Genomic DNA, 20,455 nt, shown 5'->3' with positions numbered 1-20,455 from the left:
CATTCATTCTTTCCTTTACACGGATCAGTCGTCCTGGTCCCTTGCAGATAAACAGACCCAAAGCATGATGTTTCCACCCCCATGCTTCACAGTAGGTATGGTGTTCTTTGGATGCAACTCTGCATTCTTTCTCCTCCAAACACGACGAGTTGAGTTTTTACCAAAAAGTTCTATTTTGGTTTCATCTGACCATATGACATTCTCCCAATCCTCTTCTGGATCATCCAAATGCCCTCTAGCAAACTTCAGATGGGCCTGGACATGTACTGGCTTAAGCAGGGGGACACGTCTGGAACTGCAGGATTTAAGTCCCTGGCGGCGTAGTGTGTTACTGATGGTAGCCTCTGTTACTTTGGTCCCAGCTCTCTGCAGGTCATTCACTAGGTCCCCCCGTGTGGTTCTGGGATTTTTGCTCACCGTTCTTGTGATAATTTTGACCCCACGGGGTGAGATCTTGCGTGGAGCCCCAGATCGAGGGAGATTAGCAGTGGTCTTGTATGTCTTCCATTTTCTAATAATTGCTCCCACAGTTGATTTCTTCACACCAAGCTGCTTACCTATTGCAGATTCAGTTTTCCCAGCCTGGTGCAGGTCTACAATTTTGTCTCTGGTCTCCTTTGACAGCTCTTTGGTCTTGGCCATAGTGGAGTTTAGAGTATGACTGTTTGAGGTTGTGGACAGGTGTCTTTTATACTGATAACGGGTTCAAAAAGGTGCCATTAATACAGGTAACGGGTGGAGGACAGAGGAGCCTCTTAAAGAAGAAGTTACAGGTCTGTGAGAGCCAGAAATCTTGCTTGTTTGTAGGTGACCAAATACTTATTTTACCGAGGAATTTACCAATTAATTCATTAAAAATCCTACAATGTGATTTCCTGGATTTTCTTTTCTCATTTTGTCTCTCATAGTTGAGGTATACCTATGATAGAAATTACAGGCCTCTCTCACCTTTTTAAATGGGAGAACTTGCACAATTGGTGGCTGACTAAATACTTTTTTGCCCCACTGTATCTTACATTACAGCAATGATTATTGTTTGATATTGAGCTTACGATGAGTTGAAGAACAACAAGGCCAGGAATGGCAATTTATTTTGTGGAACAAATGGCTATAGATTGTTTTATAAGAATTGTTGATCTTATATCGGATGATTAGGAACATATCTGAAGATTAGTGATTTACCCGTTCAGTGCGAAACATTTCAATGACCTGGTCGAACAGTGGAGTCCTGAGGATGTCTCTGTGAATCAGAAGACTCTCCATCGCATTACAGGCAGCCGGGTAGTCGCACTTGGAGTCTCTGACTGGAACGAGAAATTAACATTCAATAACACTGCTATATTCCTTGTCAGTTAATAATTGAGCAAAGTACAAGCTAACAACCACGTCTGGCCGTAATGGCCTACCAATAGTAGAGCAACATTTTAACATTTGTAGTTTTAATTTACTAATACAGTATAAACATACACATGAACTTCTTCCAAACGTCAGCAGGGATTTTTTATATATGCTCACCAATTTTGATGACTTTGTCAACGCTGGCTTCCGCATCAACATAGACATGGCAGATTCCCTCACTGTGACCCAGCACGGGGATCCCCTTTGCCGCCCGCTGAATGGTTTTCACCAGCTGGGATGAACCTCGAGGGATGATCAAGTCGATCATCTTGTCCAGACGGCAGAGATCCTCCACCTCCTCACGAGTGCTCACCTGGAAGCAAAGACAGCTTTGTCATTGACAGCAGCCTGCAGAGGCTTGATTGGGATGCTTCACTTTCAGGCACACTTTTGGGTTCACCCATTCCATAAAATGTGGGACACAAAGTTTGTATTGCCTTGTAATAAACGTATAGGAAAGTCTATTTTACCAGCTGTACTGCCTCTTTGACTGCGTGCATGGAAAGGGCTTCCTGGGTGAGCTGGTGGAGGACTCTGTTGGTATTGGCGGCCTCCTTGCCTCCCTTCAGCAGGAGGGCGTTGCCACTGGCTATTGCCAATGCTGACACCTACAGAAAAACAGTGTCTGTTATATTACTTAAGTCATTTTTGGGAAAGTCTAGCTAAACAATTATAAGAACTATTAGTTGTTAATACATTTTCAGACTATATTATTATATTTATCTTGTTAGCAATACATTCCCAAATTGCCAGATCTGTGTGTGTTACAGCTGCTCTGTCTGTGTACCTGTGGCAGACAGTCGGGCCGGGCCTCGAAGATGACGAGAAGAACTCCAATGGGCACAGTGATCTGCTCCAGCTCCAGGTTGTGAGCCACCCTGGTTCTGCGCAGCACACGACCCACACTGTCCTGGGCGGTCACAGCGATCTGATGCAGGCCGAGCGCCAGGCTGTTCAGTTTGGCAGGAGATAAGCTCAGACGCTTCAGCATGGCTGCTGGCAGAAGGCCTGTACAAAGAAAAAGAAGGAAGAGTTACACTTGGGCATAAACAGGGAATGGGTTTGTTGCCCTCTGGAGGAGATGCGCATGATTAAGTCAACTGTCCACAGGACAGCTTAACAAAATTAGATTCTGTATATTGTTCTTAAAATTTGAAAATATACACAATGAAATGGGTGTCGTATACATAGTGTACATACACAAGCTCCTCTTAAATCATTTCTGTTAGGGTTAACATTAATATATATAGGAAAATGTGCATCTGCTTAAAACTTCAGCAGGTACTATACAGCTTCATTATCTGTAGACCTGACAAAATGATTCATTGTGGGTGTCTGTTACCTGTATTTACAGCCAGGTCCATGTCCATTTTATTGGCAGCCAGAATCTCTTCCTGTCTTTCAGTCAACAGCTCTGCTAGATGGCAGATGATCTCACTCCTCTGACAACAGGCAACACAACACAGGCAGGATGAGCATGGAGCACATCTATCCACAAGAGGTCAGTGTTTCTCTTTATCTGATAAAAGCTAAGATTAGGCCTATCCGTTTAGGTGTATATAATATACTGTATAGTTAAAAGAAAAAAAACATCAACCATAAACACAACGGACAAGAACACAACAAAAGACATCTTTTTTGAAAGACATTGTGGCACCTTGTCTGGGAGCAGAGATGCCAGCGTTCTTCCAGAGTTACGTGCCACTTCTGTCTGATGCTCCAGAGTTGGGCCTAGTGACGGGTCAGGGACAGGACAGACATCAAGTTTATCAACTATACAAACTAATCAAACAGTCCTATAACAAATCCGATCCTACCATCAGCCAGGTTATAACTTTATTTGTTTACAACTCATTTCATTTTAATGTATTGCAGCAATGATACAAAGGTGATAAGAGGTTGGTAAAGAACGCATGCAGCCCTGGTGAATTCACCTGCAGGTTTGATCTCGGAGAAGAAGGTTCCAACCTTCTTGCCCTCCACAATGTCGGTGATCACATGACCTGTTACTTTAGGGTGGATGCCGTTGGCGATGACCACTGAGGTGCCACCTTGCAGAGCCCACAGGGCAGCCTTGACCTGCAGAGAGAAAGAAAGAAATGTCTCTAAACTAAAGACAGATATCATTTGAAAGGAGCTAGATTTGACTTTGCGTTTACTATTGAGTGTAGGCCAGCGATTCCGAAACGACAAACATTTTTTGTTAAAAATGGCAAGCCACCTGGTTTAATCTTTAACAATATTCTGAAGATTAACATTTAGTAGAGTCTCTGGATAAGAGTAGGACATAACAGGCTTGAAGTCTGCGTATCTGATGAATTTCTAGTAACACAATGCTTTTTACTTGAATGTAAACAAACTGTTTTCTACATAGTCATTAATAACATACCTTGGCCTCCATGCCTCCAAGCCCAACTCTGGACTTTGTGCCATATGTGATGGTGTGCTGGTCCCCGGGGTAGAAGATGTCAAGGAGCTTGGCGTCATCTGTTCCAGGGGGGCTGTTGAACAGACCTAGGACATTTACAATTGTTACACAAACTATTAGCCGACACATGGGTTTCTAATACACAACAAAGCATAATTAATCCTAAAAACAAACAAAAAAAATGATAATAAATAGCTGGATAAAAATAATGATGATTCTCAGTCACTTTTTAAAATCTTCTCAATCGATACTGAACAGATCCTCAGCCATGTGACACTCACATGCACACACACCTCGTGGGCACATCATCAGCATCAGTTTCAAACAAGTAGGCAGAAGGTGTCTGTTTGTCTCTGTATGACTCTCAGTTGACCCTGTTAGGAGTGGGGGTTTTTTTCTCCCAGTGAATAGCGCAGACAGATGGTGTTGTTACCTAACAGCTGACCCAGACTGTTGTTGTGGTAACGCACATACCTTCCACGTCAGACAGCGCTATAAGGAGGTCAGCCTTCATCTCCACAGCTAGCCGTGCTGCCAGACTGTCATTGTCCTTAATGCTGATCACCTACAGAACCGGAAAAGTGCTGAAGTAAGCTCCTTAAGACAGAAAGTAAACCATCTTCAAACTGCCTTTTCTTAAAGGTTAGAAGCAGGCTGATAAAAAAAAAGAAAGACAAATATCTTCTGTTACAGAACTGTCACTCTGCTGGACCATTGGGGCACATTTTAGGGCCTGCCATAGAGAAATGTATCTTTTTCAACTAGATGTTCAGTTTTTGTGCAACTGCAGTTTCTTATTCTGAATGATTAACTGAAATAAAGAAAAAACAAATAAAGTCTATGCACGTTTTTAATATACATGCAAGTAAGAAGTAGAGATGGAATGAGAGAGAAGGAATTATCACATGGTTTTTCTTGCAGGTAAAGTAGGACAGAAGCACATGAAAGAAATCCTGCCGCTAATGAACAGTCACTTCATCATCACCGTCTCTTCCGATCCCTTCGGCACCCCTGCTGCCATCATCACCCCCCCCCCCCCCCATGCTATCTATACCCACACTTACCCCCTGCAGGTCGCTGTTGGGCTCCGGCGGGGGCACCACAGCGTCGTTGGTGTTGATGATGGGCACGATGTTCATACGCAGCAGCTCCTGCAGAGTGCTGTTCAGATTCTGCCTCTTTTGGTCATCGTGGAAATCTAGATTTGTAACCAGGACCTGACAGCAGAGTGAACAGAGAGTGAGAGAGATGACAAATGTCACTCTGTAATATGTTTCTTGAGCATTTCCAAGTAATGATTTTACCTGTGCAGTGCAGGTGCTGTATTGGGTGAACATGGCCTCATACAGCGCCATTAACCCACTCTGTCCAGCAGCAGCACAGGCCCGGGCCTCCAGCACCGGCACAGACTGCAGCAAAATACAGTAAATTGATTCACTGAATAAACAGATTATGCCTTCAACTAAAGCTGCAAGGTGTATTGATTAGTTATCAACTATTAAACTCAGTCTAAAATCTGATTATAGCCACATATTTAAATATTTCTTGGCTTCTTTGGACAAAACAAGCCATTTAACAAAGTCACCTTGAGCTTTGATCAATATTTTGGACAATTTCTGACATTTAATTTAAAAAAACTAAATATATAATAACATTTCTTGTCAGTTGAAAAATGTAAAACTATAAAGAGAAATACTTTAACATTACTTGAAGCCTCAACAGATTCCTCCACCTTTCCTTACCATGTCATTGAGCTGATTGTGTCCTGAGTGCAACGCCTGTCGGACACTCTGGGACAGCAGGATCTCATGTCTTAATCTTTGCTTGCCAAATGCCACCGCTCCACTGGTGACAATCATCATCTCCCTGCCTTGATTCTGCAGCATGGCCACCTGCAGGTCAATTCACCCAATTAGGGGAAATGGACAACAGCTGGGCTCACTTGTTCTCCATTCAAGGCTCAGAGGAGGCAGCCTTAAAAGGTTGTTCACCCAAATTAACAGAAGAAAATGTGTGTTTTCTTACTTACCACTTGTGGTTAATAGCCACGATATTAATTTTAATTAGCTTCAAATGTATCATTTGTCTGCTTCTACCCCATCCAAATACCATGGGGTCAATGGGATTGTGCTTGTAGTGCACAAATCATGAACAGTAACATGATTTCAAAGCATGTTTGGTAGAGTAACATGGACTCTTTATTCAATTAAACAAAAATTCAATTGACCTATTGTTCTGTTGTGCTAAAAAAAAAATCTAATAGCTAGGAAAATAAAACAATCTGCATGACTGGACTTCAGGAGGTTGACAAGTACCTTTTTTTTTTTAATGTGAGAGAATTATCTTAAAAGTTATTTTGAACCTATTTTATACTATACTGGTATTTGTCTTCTCACCTGCTCCACGATGGAGGCGAGCCTCCCCAGAGCCAGGCCACATTCATCACCACGGGTGACCACAGCACTGCCAAGCTTCACCACGACCCTCTTGGCCTGATGCAGTTCACCACGGTGTGCAAAGGGGTTCCCATGGGCCCTCCGCTTGGGAACTATATAAAAGGAAAAGATGTTATTTTTACATGACCGCTGAAAAGCTCTGTTTGAGCTCTAATTTTAAAGTGATTCATTGCAAAACCAAAGGAGTAGTACATAGTATGCATCAGAAAAATATTGCCATAATAGATAGGACTATTATTCATAAACTTGGATGTTATAGTGTATCACTATAGCATTACATTTGATTTAATCACTATACAATCACATGACTGAGACAAACACAGTTAAGCCCTCCCCTACATTCATATGTAACCTGGGAAACAGATAATCACAGCCTTCAAACTGCCACATCAACAGGACAGGCAGAATAGCCTGTGCTGACATTACACATCTCTCTTTAGCAATGAAGCGCAAAGAGAAACAGAGAGAGAGAGAGAGAGGGACAGACAGACAGAGAGGGGCAGAGAGAGAAAGAGAGAGGGACAGAGAGAGATCCAGTATGTTACATCAGCAGTTTACCAGGAGCACTTAAACATTCACCACATCTGCCTGCAGACACTATTGACTATGTTGACATTGAGAAAATACACATTCCTGCGTGTACAAAAGACTGACACAAATGCATTATAAATCTGAAAAGAATTATTCACATTATCCATCAGTCTGTTACTTTTTAGTAAATCATTTGTAAGAATACATAAATACAAACGGCCATCACACTATCTCTGACGCTCAGAAGAACTCTTCAAATTGCTTTTTCGTAAGAGCACGTCTAAATATCCCCCTAACATTACAGTAATATAAAACAGAAAAAGGCTTGATACACAATCAGAACTGTTTTATTTTAAGGCCTGCAACTAAAAATATTTTTTCACTAACAAGTTGTTGGGTCTAAATAATGTCAGAAAACAGTGAAATCATTCACAGTTGACTAAAGCCAAAGATGAATTCAGTTAACTTTCACATAAAATAAAGTAATGCAGAACATCCTCAAACCTCCCATGCTAGAAATAGAAAACATTTGGTACTTTTGCTTTAAATATTACTTAAATATTCTGACATGTGACTAATCCAGCAAAATGCTCAGCAGAAGGGCATTCATATGAGAACATAATCTATTTCTATTAAAAGATCCGGGGTAGAAAGTTTGTTGTTTTACTTCTCCGTCATCCAGTATGTTGGATGAATGGCAAACAGACTGTTTGCATGGGATAAACAGTGTCACAGAGTGGCTCTGTAGCATGGCTTGCCTTGTGTCAGTGGTCTGGTGAGAAACCCACAAACTCGTCTCGGGTAATCCAAAGGGATCCTAGAACACAGGGTCAGCCTTCGTAGCAGCATGGTCAGTTTAGTGCCTTTACTGTGACATGTGCATACAGAGAGTGAGACATGCAAAACATATCAGCATCTAAGACATTTAACTGTAGTATTATTGAGACAAATTAGAGAAAAGCAGTTTACCTAAAGTGATGCATTGTGTTGAAATTCACAGTAAGAACGGTATTACCTCTACTTGTTAGATGCTAAAGTTGTGGTTAAGCGTTTGTTCTTACCTGAACTCCTGAAGTCCCAGTTTGGCTTGTCTTGTGTATGTGCTAGCCCTGTCTAACGACTTCTATTGAGTTTTGCACATCTTATTTAATCCTTTTTTCCTGCGTTTATCACAAAAATACTTCAGCAGAGGTGGGCTCTGCATGTGCACGCTCCTCCCTTGATGGAAGAGCTGTCCTGCTGATGAAACGGTCAATGCTGTTTGCAACTAAGTTTAAAAGGACGGTGTTTCCACACTGTTCGTAAATACAATTGCAACTTAAGGAATTACAGTATATGATATCACTTTTTTTTTCGCGTTGACATTAAGTTAATATTGTTTCACAACCGAGAAAGTATCGTAAATTGGAGATGTAGTAGAAGGAAGTGGCGTAAGTGCCAGCCGGCGAAATGCGGAAAACGAACGGAAGAGACACTTTCAACATAAAGGCATCGTGATAAATGTTTTCAAACAACGATACTTGAAAAAATAAAATAAAATGTATGACCCATATTTAATAAGTTATTGTTTCTATATCTAGATAGTAGAACTGGATGGTAGCTGTATCCATACAGTAGCTATGTAACCCTGCAACCCTCCATGTTTTACACTAGTTATAATCTCAGTTCATCAATCTGAAACTAATTTTTTTAAAAACACTGTTTTAGGAGGAACCAACTGTCCTAATTAGTTTTTCCATTACCTTGTGCACCTGTCATTTGCACCGTGTGTTGGACAAATCACATGAACACAGTAGAGATGAAAGGTTTTTTTTACCTGCGCTATGCTGCTGTGACAAAATAAAAAGTAACCCAAAGCAGATTTGAATGAAACTGCAGGACTTCCACTGCCCCTAGGACGATAGATAACTAAATTGGCTCCTGTAGCTCTGGCTAAATGTGTATTATTCCATTATATCTGTCCTGTTCTTTTTTCTGTTGTCTGCTGCTGCCCTTTATCTGTTCTTCTGTGTTCCTCCTCCTCCTCATCGCTCTGTTATCCGTCCATCTGACTCAGGGGAAGGAACTGACCCTTACCTTAGTCCTGGCTCCACTAATCTACTAATTGTGTGTGTGTGTGTGTGTGTGTGTGTGTGTGTGTGTGTGTGTGTGTGTGTGTGTGTGTGTGTGTGTGTGTGTGTGTGTGTGTGTGTGTGTGTGTGTGTGTGTGTGTGTGTGTATTTGTCTTACTTAAACATTGCATGTAACTTGACTTGAAAGTTAGTTCTGATGGATATAGATATTAGTTTAAACATTTTACATACTGTATATAGACATGATCTGTTTGGCAATACATAATGCAGAGATGTCTCCAAGCTGTTTAATAATGGGAGTGTGCTGAGTGGGCTGTTGCAGATGCTGTGGATGTAATAACCTGTGGAAGTTTAGGTTAAGGCTTCTTTGGATTTGAAACATAAATTAAGAAATCAGGTTGCAGAGTGTGTGTGTTTGTGTGCTTCATTCATTGTGCCTCAGCTAATCAGCTCCATTGTCCGAGTGCCATTATGTTGATTGTTGCTAATATCAGCATGACTCAGTGGTAGCAGAGCAGGTCTAAAATAGCTGCAGCAACACAACTATAAAACCCCTCTTAATACTCACCCCACACACCCTAGCTGACCAGTTATCCACTGAAGAAAAGCAGATCAGAGGAGCTGTAGTGTTTCCATGAAGGATAACAATCTATCTAAAGAAAAGTTCTGACAAAGTCAAACGTCAAAGGGAAAGATTTCCAGAAGTGAACGGAAAAGGAGTGAGTAGAAAGAAGAAGAGCAGAAAAGTAAGTTTGGTTGCTGTTTTCTTTCTAACATTCTAACATTTTGATTACTTTATTTCGCACAAGAATGTTTTTAATACTCTTTATTTTATTTACAAAAACCAAAATGAGTATTAAATGACATTGAAAACTAAATTATTTGTACCCTCATGACCAGATTTCATATGATGTGCAAAGTGACGAAACTTCACAAAAAAAATCAGTTAGATTTCTTTAAGGTACATATTCTTACAGCACAAAACATCAGAAAACAAGAGAATAACTATTCAAATTTGACAATAGCAAATAAGGATGTATGCGAACTGCATGGACTAATTTATTAATGAGCACAAAAGTGTCTTAAAACTAACTTTTCAACAGTTCATCCAATAAAGCTGGACAGTGATATGTTATTCATACATAACCTTTAAGCTACAACTCCATATGTTTCTGTTCTGAGTTATTTTTGAACAAAGCTGTCAGTATCTGGATGTACTTGAAGAACAAATGCTGCCATGTCCTTAATTTAGAAGCAATACACAGGGTGTGAGTTTCTGCCTATTCATTTAAACTGATCCCTCTCATCCAGACGGTGATCCAGACAGGACTGGTGGCAAGTTTGGTTAGAGGCAGCAAGCATGTGTAGTGCGGCTGGTGAAGGTAGAGCGGAGCTGGAATGCAGCGTCCTGGAAGAGGACTGGCAGAGAGGACAGAGATATATGGCTCAATGGCACAGCGTCACCCTCTTGCCACAACATCAGCAGAGGTTACTGACCATCTTCTCCATCAACAGTTTTACACATTTTGGCTGGCATGTTTGTGAAATAAATACAGATTTTATAAAGAAAATATCTTTCAGGCCAAGCGTGACGGAGGAAGAGCACTCAGGAAAACACGGGGAGGCCAGGAGGCTCCTCCAGCGTTTCCTTTCTGGGGCCATCAGCAGGAATTACCTACATCCCAAAACGCAACCGACCAGACGACCCCATCAGTCTACGTTCAACCCGTCTGCGACTGGGCCGAAGGTGCAACAAGCTAATATCATATTATATGCAACCACAGGAGCAAAGAGCACTGCTTAAGATACAAGTGAGAGAATGGGAAAGATGAAAAAGTTGCCAAGGTTCCTGGTCGGAATTTTTTGCCCTTGAAAAAATATTTTAACAAATGCAAAATGTGTATTCTTGTTTTCAGTTTGAGGAATTACTATAGTTCATTTATGCAATACAACTAGTTTCTTGTTGCAATATAATTTGTTTTGTTGGTTAAATTATGACATGTAAAAATAATCAGTATGTTTGATTGTTTGTTACTGTTGCAGAGAGATTCCACTTTATAGTAACAGTAGTATTTTTCGTTGTTTGTTTCAAGATTAGCATTAGCATAGATTTTGATATAGCGATGTGTACAATTGAAGAAATTATGAGATCAAAAATAAAACTTCCATGTATTTAATATGGATTCACATTGCCTTTTCTGTTAATCTCAACATTAATGAGTACATTTAATTGTTGCAACAAGTAATTACTGGACTCTTCATATATTAAAAACATATATATTATGTTTACGTTTTTAAATGTAATGTGAAAATATCACAGGTTTTATAATCAAATTTCTGTCCAAAAACATAAACACTGACTGTTTGCAGACACAGAGGTAATGCCAGAGGGATTTTAGCATTCTTTGCATTTGCATTCCCTTGGAAAATAAAAAACGTTCAACCCCTTTTACCCTGCCTGACTCTAATTGTAATCTCCAAATATTCTAATTTAAACTAGACCCCTGTGCAGAAATCCACATCCAAAATATCTCATCTCCCTTGGTCATTGTAATATTTCGGATGTCTGAGGAGGGTCAGGGTGTGTGTGTCTTTGTTTATGTGTGTGTGCATTCTTGATTCTGGTTCAGCTGCCAGGGATGAGTGAGGTGTTGCCTGGACAGAATACGTTTTATTTCTACATGGCTCCATACCACATTGTTTCAGCTGCTGCTTCGGGATATGCTAGGAATAGACAGAAAATTAATTCAATTAAGGGATGAAACTCAGTGTTTAGTCAGCTGGCCACTGTGGCTAGTGGTTTAACAATTCACCAAGTTATTTATAATTGAGCTATAAAAAAAATGGTTCCACTCCCTGGTACAAAAAAAACCAGAATACTGAACATCTGAAGTAAGAAGATTTCTATAAACCTGATCTTTAAATGTGTCTCCTTAATGTATTATGTACCTACATAAATAAATACTGACCAATTAAATAAATATTGAATCCCCAACAAGTTCTGCAACTCTGTTCTTCAAAGATTTCTTTTGAAAGAGGTTTTCTATCATTTCGATTTTTGTGTCCTTCCTCTAACACATTGCTCCTCTTTGATGGACTTTGTGATACCGTTTATATTTTGGAATATATTGACACAAATATTAACAGCTTCCACAAAAACCAATAGTTTTGAAATCATCCACTTTCTCCTGTCAACATGAGACTATTCCTCTCCTTGGCTCCTACTCCATTTCCCATCTCTCTGCCACTCAGCAATAAAGATCATCAAAGTCAAATGGCAAAAAGGACATGGAGACTGATCTGTTTGTGTCTTTCAAACAGGGCTGCCTGAGATGAAACTGGTCTATCTTTTGCACGTTAAATGCACTTTAGAGTGATTGTGGAGATATGGCGGGGCTCTGAGAGGTAGGTGGAAGACCAGGAAGCCATGTGAGGAGTCCATTAGTGGTACTAGTGTTGGAGGAAGCCCCCCTGATCTGATGGTATCAGCGCCTCAGGGAGGGGAACGCGAACAAAACAAATGCTATCTGGCAGCAACACGGGACCAAAAACAGGATCTCTATCTCTGCCCATGATACTCAGAGTAGCCCAAAGCATTGACACACATCAAATGACACAAAAAACACCCACAAACACAGAATATATAAGGAGGCTGAATGTGGTAGAGGTGCACCTGAAGGCTGATCACTAAAAGGAGGTGATAGAGTCACAAAGGAAACATAAGGATGGAAGGAAAGGGAAAAGTGAATGGAGTAGCGGCCATGGCAGCCTGCTACCAGGGATTTGATCCTGCTGCATATCTGCAGTATAACTACACTCCACCACGGGCAGATTTTGACAGAAAGGACAGCATTGTGCCTTGGAAACTGGCATGCCTGCACAGAGCCTTCACTGAAGGTAAGGAGACGGGGTGATGGGTCATGTGAAAATATTGAAAACAAATAATATTGTGTTCAACATATTGGCTGATTTAAAAATGATATGGTAAACATATGCTATTAGTGTCTTTAAAAATAGATATAAATAAAACAATACTATAGTAATAGTTTAGGTCAATTTCACAACAATACCTTCTGAATAAGATGAAGAGGGGGGTGATGAGGAACCTCAACATGTTTTGAGGTCCTCAAATTATGTTGAGCCTGGATACTTTTTCCAGGTGATGTGAGAGGTGAGCTGCTGGTGGACATAGGTTCAGGTCCCACTCTGTACCAGGTGCTGAGTGGCTGTGAGGTTTTCAACAAGGTGCTCCTCACAGACTTCCTGGAGGTCAACAGGCAGGAGCTGAGGGGCTGGCTGGACAACGAGGGAGGCTGCAACCTGGACTGGACACCATACCTGCAGCACGTCTGCAAGCTGGAGGGACGACGGTATACAGCAATCCCCTTTACACTCTGTTCGAAGGCTCACAGTTTCTTGAAATATCACTCACCAAGAATAATAGTTTTGAGACTAGTTTCATGATCAGCAAAGGACTAATATTTTTAGTGTAAATGTTGTCCTTGGGGGGAAAAAAAAGTTTTCTTTATTGTTAAATTGATTTATGGGAATCAATTGATCTTTTTTGTTTTTTAAAGGATAATAGCATTATGGAGTTTCTTACTTCAATTTCCCTTTTCTTGTGCCAAGATTTTTGTGGCTGTCTCATTAAGCATTGAATCATCGCTGTACTGCACCTACTGTAACAATAATAAAAGTAAAACAAAGCTGAGAGAGAGGAGAATATCCTTTGTTTAGGATACATTATGACCTGATGATAATGCTAGATGAAAGGTTAGGGGATTACTAAACAGATTATAATGAATTCTGTTAGAGACATGAATGAGGGCTCCAGATTCGATGGCCATCCATCCAACAATTCTATTTCACCAATTATTAGGGTTTAACCTCCGGGGACCATGAATGTCCAATGTATATAATTACCATGCAAATATTCAGTTTTGGGGAATGAATTGTATTGAAAGTGCTACATATTAGTCCTAATGCTGTATTGTACATCTGCATTTAAAATAGCCTTTTTTAATCTAATCATTAATATTGTGTCTAGGCCCTCAGCCTGGACAGAGAAGGCTGCCAAGCTACGTCAGGTCATCACCGACATCGTCCCCGTTGATGTGCACCGCCCTCAGCCTCTGGCCCTTGACGCCCTTCCTTCAGAAGGGGCAGACTGTCTGGTGTCCTGCTTCTGTTTGGAGAGCGTGAGCCCTGACCTGGCTGCCTTCACCAGAGCCCTGGGCCACATCGGAAGGCTCCTCCGCACCGGTGGACATCTCCTTCTCATCGGTGCCCTTGGAGAGAGTTATTATTTTGGGGGGCCTGGGGTGAGGATCCCTGTGGTCCCACTGAATGAGGCCCAGGTCTGTGCCAGTTTGAAGGAGAGCGGCTACACCCTGATCAGGCTGGAGGTTTACACACTGCCTCAGGACATGAGGGTGGGGGTGGATGACGTGTCCGGGGTATTTTTTGTAAAGGCAATCAAGGAGTGAAAGTACGAGAAAATAAAATAAATAAACAGTAGTAAAAGTGAGAGTAAGTATCCAGATAAAAATATTATAGATAAAGCCTGTAAATGCATTATTTAGCACAGCAGATGATTTAAATAAAAATGAGTATCAGTGATGCTATTAATAATACCAACATATCTTTTAACCTTGGTATGGGGTGAGGGAAAACAATTCAGACAAAAACATGTGAATAAATCATTTTACTTCATTCTATTTTATTTCATTGGTCCATTAAGCGTCCTTTCTGAGGGTGACACATTCCCTTTGGTTGGTCCCAAAGTTAGAAATGTATTACACATTGCCTCCTGCAGTTCAAACACAGCAACTACAGCATTGAGAATATCATGCTTCAAATCTTGTTTTAAACATATCAACTATTGACATAACATAGCATTTTCCAAGCAGTTTATAAACTGTATATTTTGATATACCTATATTTCGATTAACTGTTAATGAATTGCCTGTCTTGTTTGTAATTTGTGATATGTGAATAAAGACCTTAAAGCAATTCTTATTTCCTGATATGTTCTTCTCTCAGACTGATAGTATTATAAACTTAAATACTATTTGTCAGCAATTCAAGGGGTTAATCTTAACAGTTGCATTGGTATTAAGTTTAATTGTTAGATATGCATCCCAGAAAACGATTTTGTCATAAGTATTTAACACGAGTTGTTTCTGAAATATCAGCAATATACCAAAACTGTCTTCCTGTATGTTTGACAGATTTGTCTAAAAATAAGGGATAATAACTGTTTGTAATGAACTGGGTTTTTTTTCACTCCTAAGGGAAGACAGTAACCTTGGTAAACGTGGTCTAAATTGTCTCGTTGACTCTTTGGGCACTGAAAAGCCAAACCAAGCTTTTTGTCTGATCTTAGAAAATAAATATGATAGTAGCATTGTACATTCATACATAATAATGTCAACATCAACAGCCCATTGTTATTTATTGATTAGCAACAAACACAAAACATGATTTATTTACAAGGTCAGAATTAACCTTCATGCTCACCATACTAAATATTTTCTGAAAAAATAGGTCTAATTTTGGTTCCCACTGATCTCTGACATCCGAAACGGATCATGCCTCCTAATCTCGGTGTTACAAAAAGTCTGTTCGTAATATCAAAAGGGAAAAACAGCGCTGCATTATCATGATTAGTTGGATTACTCGGATATAATTTCGTCTCAACTGCTGTGAGTAGTTGCGCTCAGATCGTCTGTAATCCAACCGCCTTGACCTTGCACGCAAATGTCTACAAGGTTGAGGAAAGCAAACTGAAAGAGTGGTTTGGTTTTGGTTTACAATTTCTTGGTTCAATTCCAAAAGGGTTTGCCTTTCCGATAACACCGTGCACTGTATACTTATCACACTGTAGTATAGCATGTCATGTAGTATATGTGTATTATGTTATGTAATAGCCTCACAGTCATTGGTTGAACAGTGTGACACATTCTTTAAAATACCTCCCTCACCAGGGCTATAAAAACATTGATACACTTTAAACTACAGATAATATTGTTGTATATGTATCTTATCTTGAGCAGTGTACATCATTTATTTTTCTAATTGGTTTTGAGGTGTGTGTTTCTAGCACCAGTATCACGTTGTACACCTGTATGATGTAAATAAGCTGAATAAAAGTCTTACATATTTTCTGGAAAAAAATCCATTAAACCTAAAAAGACAGCCCACACTTATTTGCTTGAGGAAATGGCCACAGTTCTTTGCAGTTTTCATATTTCCTGTGCAGTGTCCTTGGCTGAATAGAATTTTCCCCTTGCTTCATCTGTTGCCCAAGGCCTAAATGTGCCTCACAAGTCTCAGGTTGAACTTTTCTGCATACTTGCTCATTAATATTCTGACCTTCCTCAATACAATCTGATTTCCTTACTCTCTCTCTCCTCCACATTCAACTTTTTTTGTTGCACACTCACAGACTTCAACAACACACAGTTCTCCTAGTCTGCTCCAAACTAACACTCGTTGGTGCTCTGTTCTTGAGTCATTCTCCTTTTTCTTCTCTTTCTTTTGCCTCCTCTTCGTCACTGCGGTGAAGGCTGAGCTCAGCACTTTCTGTCAAACTGTCCAGCTGAGCACACTGATCCCTAAGTGGGTGACTTTCTTCCCTTGGATCTGACAAGAAAGGGATTTTAAAAGCGTAAGGAATGACTGTCTGACAAAAATGCCATTATTAGATATAACTGGCGTAATGTCACCCACCTGTAGCTGAAGGTGACTGCTGGCTCTTCTTCTCACGTTCCTCCTCTTCCTCCCCAGAAGAGGAATCCTCTTTGTCCACTGAAGTCAAGTCTAGGGAGGCCAGGTGAGCCAGGGCCATCCTCTGCACAGCTGAAAATACAAAAATGGATGGAGAATAAAGGAGCACAGATTTTACACATGAGATCAGTTTAACTCTTGATTTGACAGATGATGGATGGATGGATTACTTGATGGCTAGGTGGATGGAAGAGATTGTTAACGTTGGATTGTTTTTTGCTATTTAAATCTACAAATGTTGCTTTTGCCAATAGGGGGCGACAGAAACAAATTGTGAAAACGACACTGATGTATGAGAATTGGAGGATGAAACCCTCTTAATTTTGTCACACATGTACATGCACACAGTACAGCACACAGGGAAATTGGACCTCAGCATTTAACCAATCCTACTACTAGAAGGAGTCGGCAGCTATTGTACAGCGGTGATGGGAGGGTTCGGTGACTTGCTCAACCATGAGCATGCACTGACCATGAGGTGAACTGGCTTGAACCGGTGACTCTTTGGTTCAAAGACCAAGTCCTTACAGACTGAGTCATCATAACCTTTTAAGTTAATGTGACAAACCAAACAGAAAACCGTTACTTTTTACTTGTGTTTCTGGTCATCTGATAAATGTAAGTCAATAAAAATGTTTTTACTCTATGTTTGACTCGGCCAACTTGTGAAAAAAATCATTATGCTTTTAAGTTGCCTAATGCATTTTGTTCACCATGCAGTCTCCAACTGTGCCTGCTTTTTGGCTGAAAATCAGCTATCTATTGCAGGTCAGCAACAGAAAAATGAGTTGAAACCAGAGGGGATATGCAGCTTCAGGTAATATTTCACTGTGGGTTCATATTAAGAATTCCAATTTAAAGATGGTGTTCATTTTAAATGCTGCATTTTCAGTAAAACATGTACATTGTACATGTTTCAAGCAGCAGTAATGATATAAGATCAACAGAACTGGAAGCTAAATCGTAATATTCAGAAGAACGAAATAGAGATGCTTTTGTGTTTAATATTTGTTTGACTCTGGTTGTACTGTATGTGTGAGACGATGTTACAACTGTGTGCCCATCCTTTAATCCAGGATGATCCAGAGCAGACTCACAGCTGTCTCTGCTCCTAATCTCACATAGCACACACAATCAAACAACACGCACACACACACACAGTCACACGTCTCTCACTATTTTTTGGGATACTCACATATTCCAAACAGATAGAGACCACATGACATTTGTACTAGCTTGAGGTCTCCAACATTAGTTGTGTGTCCTTTGTTACGTCAATTGTACTACATATTTGAAACACACAAATGTATTCAAAACAGTGCATTTACCTTTTAGTGAAGGTGGCTGGTAAGTTGTCGTGTGAACCAGTTTGGCTTTCAAGGCTCCATTTTCACCCAGAACCCACTGCAGACGCATCAAAATCATTGTTTACAGATTAATGGACATACAGTTTACACAGTATAGGTTTTAGCTTAAGTGGAATATACCTATACATACAATATCCCAGTTTTGTAACCTCAGATAAATACCGTTATATAGCAAAGTGATATTATTATGAATTGTTAGCACTGAAATAGAAAGGCATTGATATGAGACACTGCCAGTTGTCCACGTTGTCAGTTTACAGACTTTTCATCCAACATTTTTACCTGTTTCTGCTTTTTTTCCCCCCCTGTGTACTGACCTGTTGTTATGTCTTGGGTTTATTTGACTGTTTACACTGGCATCCAACTTGAAAGCCTATTCCTGCCCATTTCCATAATTACATTTTTCCTTCATTTTACCGTCTTGCTTTGTATGTATATTTGGGTCTCAATTGTATTGCCTCACACAAACAAGTGACTGATACAAAATTGGCTTGGAGGGGAATTTACTTTTGTTGTGCACCCACACTTGTTCTCATCCCACCTAATATAGTTCTGCCTCAAATGCTAATATGAAATGTTTGCCAGAATGCCTTTCTACAACCCCCACAGAACAAACCTGAGGGAGCTGCATTCCCTTTGTGTACATACGTTACATATAGCTTGAATAAAACAAAGGGTTTAACAGTGCATTGTGTTCTAGTCATACACAGTCTATGCTTCTAGCCTCAACAAATATCTTACTCCTCTTCAATCATTGAAATGTGATTCAAACTGGTGAGTGACTCCAGCCCTTCTTTGTTGATTTGAAGTTTTTTTTGTGATCTACCTGGTGGGGGTCAATGTCTTCCTCTGGTGATGGTGGATCGGTCAATCTGAAGAGTGTGGCTGGTGTTGGCCTCCGACGTCGAATCTTAGCAGGAGAGAAAGAGAGAGTCCATCAATCATGATGTCTGTGTGAACTTGTTAATATTTGCATGTGTGCAAACACCTAACACAGTCATAGCCATTCAAAGTAACAAGGTGTGACTGATAGCAACAGGCTTTAATTCAGCCTTGGCTTGATAACTGATTAGCTTATTATTACGCTGAATTATAATTAAACTGTGGTTTCTTACAATGTGTTATTTGATAATCTTGCCTTAAACAGCCAAATAAAACCCTGTTTTTGTTTTACTGATTGTTGTTTTATGATGTTCAGCTAATGTACTTTTTCATCCAACTTATCCTGCATCATTCTGTTACTCGTCAGTAAAATTCGAGTAACAGAATGTCAAAAATATAAAAGCCGGGCCATAATCGAATAAAATGAACTCCACCTGTTGTTGCCCCTATTGTTACTACTGCATCCGGATAAAAGCTGATGTTTCTTCTCAGGTCATGAACAGTAGGCGTTAAACATAAAATAATTTGTAATGCATTGGTACCAATTAATTATCTTATCTTTAACACTTTAATTTTGTTGCAACATTTCTTTCTGAAGATGTCTTTTTTGCCTATTTTTATGATTTCATTTCAAGCTACACCCACCTTTGATTGTTCATAGTAACATAATAATAAAACACCTCCCTCTGGCTAACAATAACCAAGTGTTATGAAGTATACAATAGATTCATCCCCCCGTCTATTTTGTTACGTGTTATGGTAATAAGATTGTTGTGAGATACAAGTGGCTGCCAGACTCACAGCTGAGAGTGTAGGCATGAAGTGTGTGGGTGGCTTTCACTGTGGAGTAACTTACTTCCTGCTTCACTCTGTGTGTGGACTCGTACGTATTCATCACTCCGACACCAAAACTAAACATTCTGCCCGTTGAGGGGGGACACATTTAAATCTGAATTACAAGTCATCCAATTAGAGGTGAAAATGCGTCAACAGGAAAATGAAATGTACTAAATTACCCATGCACAGCCATGGGAGCTTTCACACACAGGAAAAACGTGTGTAGTAAAAGTACCAAACCACACATGAAACACCGGTCTGAGAGCCTTTTCAGACACTGTGACCTTTTCTGGGTGTTTTGTTAACATGGTTGCCAGAAGGTCAAGCACCTACAGGGAACATAGTATTCTCATCAGGTTTTTTTTTGTGCATGTTTGAAATGCCTTTTAATACCTGTGGTTGTGCTGTGAAGCTCTACTACATGACTCAACTGATTCATAACTGATTTGTTTCACATCTCTCGGCTTGTGGTGGATTCAATTCTGAAGTTTTTTTTAAGTAAAAGCGGGTTATTTTAGCACACTACATGTATTAGTCTTCTGCTTGATGCACTAAAAGTGATGATGTAATTGTAACATATAGCTAAATGTTTGTGAGCAGTATAACTGATAGTAGAATGTGAAGCTAATATTGGAAACGTGCTTGTACAACTCTTAGTCAGATTAATTTTTAAGTATGTACTGAACCAGTCATCCA

At 40.0% G+C, this 20,455-nt stretch overlaps 3 protein-coding genes and 1 long non-coding RNA gene across 12 annotated transcripts in view; 2 read left to right on the top strand and 2 right to left on the bottom strand.

Moving 5' to 3' along the window:
• aldh18a1 (aldehyde dehydrogenase 18 family, member A1) overlaps nucleotides 1-8,182 on the bottom strand; it is a 28,694-nt gene extending 20,512 nt beyond the window's left edge. For 3 of the 4 annotated variants that reach the window (XR_010166587.1, XM_063892885.1, XM_063892883.1), the window contains exons 1-15: nucleotides 7,875-8,181; nucleotides 7,572-7,681; nucleotides 6,223-6,374; nucleotides 5,569-5,718; nucleotides 5,131-5,235; nucleotides 4,891-5,043; nucleotides 4,301-4,391; nucleotides 3,788-3,912; nucleotides 3,333-3,477; nucleotides 3,056-3,129; nucleotides 2,741-2,840; nucleotides 2,186-2,406; nucleotides 1,869-2,006; nucleotides 1,516-1,711; nucleotides 1,183-1,304 (exon numbers count right to left, since the gene is read on the bottom strand). Coding sequence is in view for 3 of the 4 variants with exons in the window: in XM_063892885.1 (XP_063748955.1) it covers nucleotides 1,183-1,304; nucleotides 1,516-1,711; nucleotides 1,869-2,006; nucleotides 2,186-2,406; nucleotides 2,741-2,840; nucleotides 3,056-3,129; nucleotides 3,333-3,477; nucleotides 3,788-3,912; nucleotides 4,301-4,391; nucleotides 4,891-5,043; nucleotides 5,131-5,235; nucleotides 5,569-5,718; nucleotides 6,223-6,374; nucleotides 7,572-7,662 (1,863 nt within the window). In the remaining variant the exon portion in view is untranslated. Of the gene's footprint in view, nucleotides 1-1,182; nucleotides 1,305-1,515; nucleotides 1,712-1,868; nucleotides 2,007-2,185; nucleotides 2,407-2,740; nucleotides 2,841-3,055; nucleotides 3,130-3,332; nucleotides 3,478-3,787; nucleotides 3,913-4,300; nucleotides 4,392-4,890; nucleotides 5,044-5,130; nucleotides 5,236-5,568; nucleotides 5,719-6,222; nucleotides 6,375-7,571; nucleotides 7,682-7,874 lie in introns of all 4 variants that reach the window. The other variant, XM_063892884.1, reaches the window with a different exon arrangement.
• A 1,280-nt stretch (nucleotides 8,183-9,462) lies between these two features.
• LOC134871179 (uncharacterized) lies at nucleotides 9,463-11,062 on the top strand. Its single transcript, XR_010166640.1, has 3 exons — nucleotides 9,463-9,631; nucleotides 10,197-10,373; nucleotides 10,467-11,062. It is a non-coding gene; the product is annotated as an uncharacterized LOC134871179 (long non-coding RNA).
• Nucleotides 11,063-12,610: 1,548 nt separating this feature from the next.
• LOC134870630 (phenylethanolamine N-methyltransferase-like) lies at nucleotides 12,611-14,880 on the top strand. 2 transcript variants are annotated; one of them, XM_063892888.1, is made up of 3 exons: nucleotides 12,611-12,782; nucleotides 13,045-13,255; nucleotides 13,933-14,880. In XM_063892888.1, the coding sequence occupies exons 1-3, from the start codon at nucleotides 12,611-12,613 to the stop codon at nucleotides 14,369-14,371; spliced, it is 822 nt and encodes a 273-aa protein (XP_063748958.1). In that variant the 3' UTR covers nucleotides 14,372-14,880. The 2 variants fall into 2 exon arrangements, with proteins under 2 accessions (XP_063748958.1, XP_063748959.1); XM_063892889.1 differs by having other exon boundaries at nucleotides 12,629-12,782; nucleotides 13,144-13,255.
• Nucleotides 14,881-15,322: 442 nt separating this feature from the next.
• Nucleotides 15,323-20,455, bottom strand: part of LOC134870631 (protein phosphatase 1 regulatory subunit 1B-like) — a 34,842-nt gene continuing 29,709 nt past the window's right edge. For 4 of the 5 annotated variants that reach the window (XM_063892890.1, XM_063892891.1, XM_063892892.1 and 1 more), the window contains 4 exons: nucleotides 18,867-18,950; nucleotides 18,002-18,077; nucleotides 16,617-16,745; nucleotides 15,323-16,529 (listed from right to left, as the gene is read on the bottom strand). In XM_063892890.1, the coding sequence (XP_063748960.1) occupies nucleotides 16,399-16,529; nucleotides 16,617-16,745; nucleotides 18,002-18,077; nucleotides 18,867-18,950 (420 nt within the window). In that variant the 3' untranslated portion in view covers nucleotides 15,323-16,398. Of the gene's footprint in view, nucleotides 16,530-16,616; nucleotides 16,746-18,001; nucleotides 18,078-18,866; nucleotides 18,951-19,778; nucleotides 19,940-20,455 lie in introns of those variants that run through there. The other variant, XM_063892894.1, reaches the window with a different exon arrangement.

This window comes from Eleginops maclovinus, chromosome 10 (assembly GCF_036324505.1).
Source record: "Eleginops maclovinus isolate JMC-PN-2008 ecotype Puerto Natales chromosome 10, JC_Emac_rtc_rv5, whole genome shotgun sequence".
Classification (NCBI taxonomy): Eukaryota; Metazoa; Chordata; class Actinopteri; order Perciformes; family Eleginopidae; genus Eleginops; species Eleginops maclovinus.
Note: the sequence above shows the minus strand (reverse complement) of the source record. Positions and strands in the feature narration are given on the sequence as shown.

Excerpts from the sequence above, each read along its gene's own strand:
- LOC134870630 (XM_063892888.1), top strand. The coding sequence starts at position 12,611 with ATGGAAGGAAAGGGAAAAGTGAATGGAGTAGCGGCCATGGCAGCCTGC. Across the intron at positions 12,783-13,044 it reads GCACAGAGCCTTCACTGAAG|GTGATGTGAGAGGTGAGCTG; the intron begins GTAAGGAGACGG and ends TACTTTTTCCAG. Across the intron at positions 13,256-13,932 it reads TGCAAGCTGGAGGGACGACG|GCCCTCAGCCTGGACAGAGA; the intron begins GTATACAGCAAT and ends TATTGTGTCTAG.